Raw genomic sequence first — 6,481 nt, forward strand, 5'->3', positions numbered from 1 at the left:
TATATTTTTATGCCACAAAATGTCTCATTGGGAAATGTTGTGAATTTGAAATCAGCAAATGTATTCAGTATATGCCAGGTTTTCTCAGTTGATCTCAGATGCGTGGATCTTATCACAAATGTTGTTGTCATTGGACACAAGTGATGCATCCTTGATGCAGAATTAAAAAAGAAGACATTTGATCATGTTTCTTAAAAATTATTCTTGTTAATGGTAGGATACCATGACTTTAAAGGACGAACTAAAGAGTAGTCAAAGATATACAAGGGATATTTCACTCGCCTTTACTCGTGGGACTTTTGATTTCAGTTGCTTAAACTGATACACTGACCAAAGACTGCTGCAAATGTCCAGAGGAAAGTTACACTCTGTAAACGGGCCAAATTTGAGTTTGAAACACGTAATGATTTACATGTATTTTTATTCTTTATTGGATTTGTTTATAAAGAAAATTTATCAGTCCCTAATCGGGACAAACTTATTGAGTTGTAAGCAATAGGTGATTAGTGTATTCAATGGAAATTCTTGCACAAATCGACAAAAAATTGTTTTACATTTCTTTGGATAGTCTTGTAGTATTCAATCATTTATAAAATCATCAGTCCAAAAACTAGTACTATGAATGTGATATTCTTATTCCGGGGTGTGCAAACTATAACACACATCAAAAAGGAAACAAAACTTATATTGAAATAGTTTAATAAGAACCACATGACACGGTTCACTGATAGATGTTTTGGTCCGCCGGTCAGATGTTGGATTTCATCCGCCGGTTAGATGTTGGGGTAGGCGGTGGCCACTTGGAGCCCGGACTTGTGTGCTACATCATAGGTCTGGATGGTGAGGGAGGTTCCAGCCATAGTAAAGGAACAGCTGGAGTTGGGCCGGGTCAATGCGCATGCGGTGTAGATAGCGATGTCGAACTCTGGACTGACCCCAACAAAGAATGACCCCTTTGCCTTAGAGAGTCCATTCCAGGTAAATCTGGCAGCCACGATGTTTAAAGGCTGGAAGAGTAAAAGAAAATTTTGATTAAATGATGATGAAAGCTGCACTACTAGCTGCCCCTTTAAAGTACATGAGGCCTATACATATAATAATCGTACCTGGCTCCTCGAAACCCAGCCCTGATAGTTGATGGTCCCTTTCTTCTCCTCCAAGTAAAACTGAATCCAGTTGTGGAAGCCAGAGACCTTGGAAGAAGTTTCTCCGACTAGCACGTGCTCAAATCCGCTGCTGTTGATTGGTCCACTGCTGGAGCGTGCGTACAGGTTGAACCAGAGCTCCTTAATGACCTCTCTGTAGGAAGTGGCGTCAGTCACGTGACCTGAAGTCAATCGACTCATGATATTAAAAATTAAAAATTAATGAATATTTATAAATAATTTAATTCTGGTTGTTACGCGGCATTTGATTGGATAGAAAAATTTAGTTAAATTTGTATAACCAGAGGCGTGTTCAGCAGAGAGAGCGCCCGCGAGCGCTCGCCAAAATTTGTGTTGCAGGTATAGGGAATTTTGGCGAGCGCTCGCGAGCACCCGCTCTGTTGAACAGGCCTCTGGTTTGCACGTCACAAGACACGTCACAATGCACCAACGTACTAATTCACTTGACGTTACGTTTAAATTTTGAACAGATTTATATCATTTTTAAAAGTAAAACGGACTCAATTTGTACAGCAAATTCCAGAAAATTAAATTATAAGGAATGAACTCAATATCTACCCAAGTTATACTCGTATAACCTGGGTTGGAGCAATTTACGCTTTTTTATAATCCGCTTCGCGGATTATAAAGCGTAAATTGCCCCAACCCAGGTTATACGAGTATAACTTGGGTAGACATTGAGTTCATTTCTTAAATAATCCAGACTTTTTTTTTATTGCTGGCCTTGATACCACCGTTGTTAGAAAATCTATGTAAGTTACATAAGTTCGGTGTGTTACCTGCAGCATTTTCTAAAATTCACAAAATTGACAAATAAGACAAACACTTTCCAGCTCGTGGTGATAAGTGCCTGAAAGTGGTATATGTAGTAATCACCGTGTTCGACCAGGAAGTTGTACAGGTGGTTCATGACGTCAGTGGCTAAGATGGCGTCCAGGAAGGCGTCGATTTCTATCCACTCCGCGGCATCCTGGCTCTCGGTGACTGAGGTACTGGGCGTGTAGTTGTCAAGCAGGGCCAGGAACGTGCTGTAGGTCGGCTTCAGGAATACGTTTTCCTCCTGCAGGTACGTGAACAGGCTGAAAAACAGGTACGTGAACATACAAAAAAGAGTTCGTGAACAGGCTGAAAAACAGGTAAGTGAACATACAAAAAAAGGGTGTATGAACATGCTGAAAAAGAAATACGTGAACAGACTGAAAATAAGTACATGAACAGGCTGAAAGACAGGTAAACAGGTACATGTACGCGAACAGACTGAAGAATAGGAACGCAAACTGGCTGAAAATTAGGTACGTGAACAGCTAGGCTGATAATAAGTAAACAGGTACGTGAACAGGCTCAAAAACAGGGAGACATGGCCACGAACAGGCTGAAACAGAATCACCTGTAGAGGACATTCAATAAGCGAGTTTCTTTAAAGTTTTGAAAAAATGATTAAAACATTATAACACATATAAAGAAATTGTTACATAAATTAACAGATAGAATAAAATGATGAACTTTTTATCTTTGAGCGACCTGACTTTTTAACTTTGAGCGGCCTGACTGTACAATGTGCCTTTGAGCGACCTGATTTGTACCATTGAGCAGCCTGACTTTGTACGTTGTAGCGGTCTGAAGGTGTACATTTCATTGACCTGCAGCCTGACTTTGTTCCTTTGAGCACCTGATTTTTGATACATGTATTTACAATTGAGCAGCCTAATGTGTACTTTTGAGCGACCTGATTTGTACTATTGAGCAGGTTGACTTTGAAATTTTAGCGGCCTGAATGAGCGACCTTTACCACATGTAGGCTACTTACTAATGAGCAGTCTGAATGTGTACTTCTTGAGCGGTCTTTGTACATTTGAGCTGTCTGACTTTGTACATTTGAGCGGCCTGACTATGAACATTTGATCGACCTGACTATGAACATTTGAGCGGCCTGACTATGTGCCTTTGAGTGGCTTGTGTACCTTTGAGCGGCCTGGTCCGATGTACTGCTCGTGGTTGTCTGCCCCTGATGGTTGACCTCGTACTCCCAAACCTGAACTCTATTGATGTCATTGTCCCACAGCTGGTTGGCAAGGCAACTGATGTCACATGTGACGTCAGGTGTTCCACCGCCACCACCTTTAATTATTTTACTTTTATTAATCAATAAAATATGACTGTGTTCAAACACTTATATATATATATATATATATATATATATATATATATATATATATATATATATATATATATATATATATATATATATATATATATATATATATATATTTATATATATATATATATATATATATATATATATATATATAAAATATGAAGATCACGCTTTAATCTTTATTTATAGAATAGATTTATTGTCTCTTGAGATTGTTTTTCCATTGCCGGGCTTTGCACGTAATACACGTAGTTGAAACTACTCACCCACACAGAGACTTTGATAATCCGGGCAACAGTCGCCGAAATTGACGCATGCGCTATTACACTGACAAGGTTTGGTATTGTCTAGCGCAGCGTTGCACCTTCCACTGCAAGTCTCTGAAATCACAAAGGAGTGACTTTTCTATGGAGACGGGTTTACTGTCATGAATTTGATTTAAGCAATACTTACGTTGCGTACAGAGGGCGTAGTAGTCGCTGCAGCAGTCCCCGTAGGTGGCGCAATTGGTATTACACTGGCAAGTCATGCTGGAGTCCAACCCCGCCCCACACCGGCCCGCGCAGGAATCTGAGGGGACGGAGAAAAACCGGCAGGGGTAAGTATTCAAAATATCTAACAGCCCCAACCACCACAAAGCAACACACGAAACCACAGATTGCGCAAAAATAACATACCGTACTTACCTTTTTTACTCTTTATTGTCTATTTTCAGAATAGGTATATTGGTTATATATGGACTCAATTTAATGTATCAATTGGCAATAAGTAAGAAAATTCTTTGAATTAATATCCTTATTTTTTGAACTGAGTTAAGTGCGTATGGTCGAAAAATTGTTTTAACATTGACATGTTTATTTATCTTTATATTACTGAATGCGATTTATGCAGTTCACAGGAAGAAAGTTGGATAATTGCAAAACAGAAAAAAGCTTTCACCTAGATAGTATCCTTTCACCCTATTTTATTTTTTTCTAGTTTCTAAAAGAATTCCATGTGCTCTGAATTCTTTATCACACGTGGCGTGATTGTATGGTTGTGTTTTTGTTTTTGTTTTTTTTTTTTTTAGAAAAAGCGGCGTTAAATTAAATTAAAAAAAATTCATAAATGTAAACCTATGGGGTTTGATACAATTATTTTAATCTAATAATATTAAACATATTTATCATTTTTGCAATGTATTTACAATAGAATATATTGGCCTTTTACAATGTACTTACGATTATTATAAGTACATTGACCTTTAATCTGATCGGGATGTGAAAGAGGAAGACTTTTCCGAAGTAGTAAACAACCTGTTAATTGGGTTAAGGACAGTGTAAACAAAGCTAGGATGTTCATCTATTTAGGGGAGCCGATAAAGGAACAATAATTGAACATTGCTAAAGAAGATGGTGGGATAAGATAGCGCAAATACCCATTCGGTTCAGTCTTGAAATACACTTTCAATTAATTTTTTCCCAATTACATGTAAATCCATTTCAATATATTATAATACAAGTTTGCAAAATCACAATTTCTAACTATATTCAGTTTATAAAATATTTAACAAACGATAAGGAAAACAAAATATTGCCTCAAATGTTGGTGGTATCGAACCCATAACATAAAAACCATAGATATACAAGGTTAGTTTATGTCAGATGCTCTAACCACTGAGCCATATCAGACACATCGAAGTACGCTGTGTGTGACTTTGGCCACGAGTTTACGGACTTGAATTATTTTTTCAAAATGTTCAATTGTTGGGACACAAAATGATATTTTTAATGTATAGTGGGTCATCCCACATGTTTGCTTACTCAGGAAATCGGCTTGTTTTTCCTTAGACCTTATTTAGATTTTGAGAAAAATATGGAGCACAGACCCACTCCATGAAAGAAAATGCCTTGAAGTTCTAAGAAATGACACTTTTGCAGGTTTGATGCGTATATACATGTCTGTTTGAGTCAACATATTCCAAGTTTTGAACATATTTATAGGCTACAAATCAATGATATGTTAAATACATATTGTTTTAAATGTTTTTTTTAAAAAAAAATCAGATTTATTGATATTTTATTTTTTTCAGTAGCTTGTCCGACATCTTTTTATGTTGACATTATATTAACTTTTAAATAAGACTGTGACGTCAAATTAAAAACTGTAGAAATTTATATTATATTATAAATTATTTTGTGATTTTCCAGGATTTTATCACGATTTATTATAAAACTTATTATCACAATTTATTATGGAATTTGTTTACTTGAATATAAATTTGTTTGTTTTGTACGTAAATTAGTGTTATGTAATATGTTATCATATAAAATATACTCGGCAGCACTTTTGAGGGAGAGCCACTATACGATCCTTCATAAGATCTGTGGTCCTTTACCAAATAAACTTTTGGAAAAGACGTTTTATTTCTCTTATTGGCTTACAATAAAGCACAAGACAGGTCTGTCGGTTTTTTTTAAATTATCTTTCCCGATCTCTTTTCATTTGGTTGTAAAACAATATCTTCACTTGTAAAAGAAACTCCATTATTCTCTGAATTACGTAATAATCAAAATCAACTTTCAAGACATTTATTCTTGTGATATTTCTAAATTGATGATAGGCATGCCTAAAACATAATTGATATAAATCAAGACGCAGTATATATCGCATATCTTTCTTAAATTGTCATATAAATTATAAAGTTTTGAATTGATTATTCTAATAAATTAATTCAAGTTTACCTGCCCACGTGGTCCCGGTCGCTAGATACAGAAGGAAGGCTGTTGTCCACATGGTGAGAAGCAGAGAGACTAAGGATCGGGCACCGGCTCCCGAGCTATATGTAGGACCGATGGGAGATAACTCCAGAGGTGTACCGATAGGACACCTACTTATTTTTCGTAACACCAAAACAAAGCAATTAACAAAGAGAAGTTCAATTTTTTATTAATTTAAATTTTAAGGAAGTTTGGTTGCATGGAAAAAACTTTTGATTGATTTTTTAAAAATTTAAGTGTTGCCGATTTTTATTTTAGTAGAAGTGTGATGAAGCCATATGTTATGGTCTCAAATAGAAGGGCTCTCCAAATACCCTCGACTCTTTACCGTTCTCCTTATAAATCGCCACTTATTGTCAGATATGCGACATGTTTGAATAGGCGAGTTATTTCAAAACGTG

The 6,481-nt window shown here is 36.3% G+C and overlaps 1 protein-coding gene across 1 annotated transcript; it reads right to left on the reverse strand.

Moving 5' to 3' along the window:
- Positions 1 to 396: 396 nt before the first annotated feature.
- LOC128175120 (uridylate-specific endoribonuclease D-like) lies at positions 397 to 6,481 on the reverse strand. The gene is made up of 7 exons (XM_052840541.1): positions 6,045 to 6,481; positions 3,775 to 3,891; positions 3,588 to 3,701; positions 3,128 to 3,284; positions 2,043 to 2,245; positions 1,107 to 1,327; positions 397 to 1,007 (listed from the first exon to the last, which is right to left on the reverse strand). The coding sequence occupies exons 1-7, from the start codon at positions 6,094 to 6,096 to the stop codon at positions 774 to 776; spliced, it is 1,098 nt and encodes a 365-aa protein (XP_052696501.1). The 5' UTR covers positions 6,097 to 6,481; the 3' UTR covers positions 397 to 773.

This window comes from Crassostrea angulata, chromosome 1 (assembly GCF_025612915.1).
Source record: "Crassostrea angulata isolate pt1a10 chromosome 1, ASM2561291v2, whole genome shotgun sequence".
NCBI lineage: Eukaryota > Metazoa > Mollusca > Bivalvia > Ostreida > Ostreidae > Magallana > Magallana angulata.

What these genes read in the sequence shown, in the direction of transcription:
- LOC128175120 (XM_052840541.1), bottom strand. Translation starts at nt 6,096, where the DNA reads ATGTGGACAACAGCCTTCCTTCTGTATCTAGCGACCGGGACCACGTGG. An exon ending in CTACGCCCTCTGTACGCAAC is followed by an intron (nt 3,702 to 3,774) that starts GTAAGTATTGCT and finishes TTGTGATTTCAG; the next exon opens with AGACTTGCAGTGGAAGGTGC. An exon ending in TTATCAAAGTCTCTGTGTGG is followed by an intron (nt 3,285 to 3,587) that starts GTGAGTAGTTTC and finishes AAATAATTAAAG; the next exon opens with GTGGTGGCGGTGGAACACCT.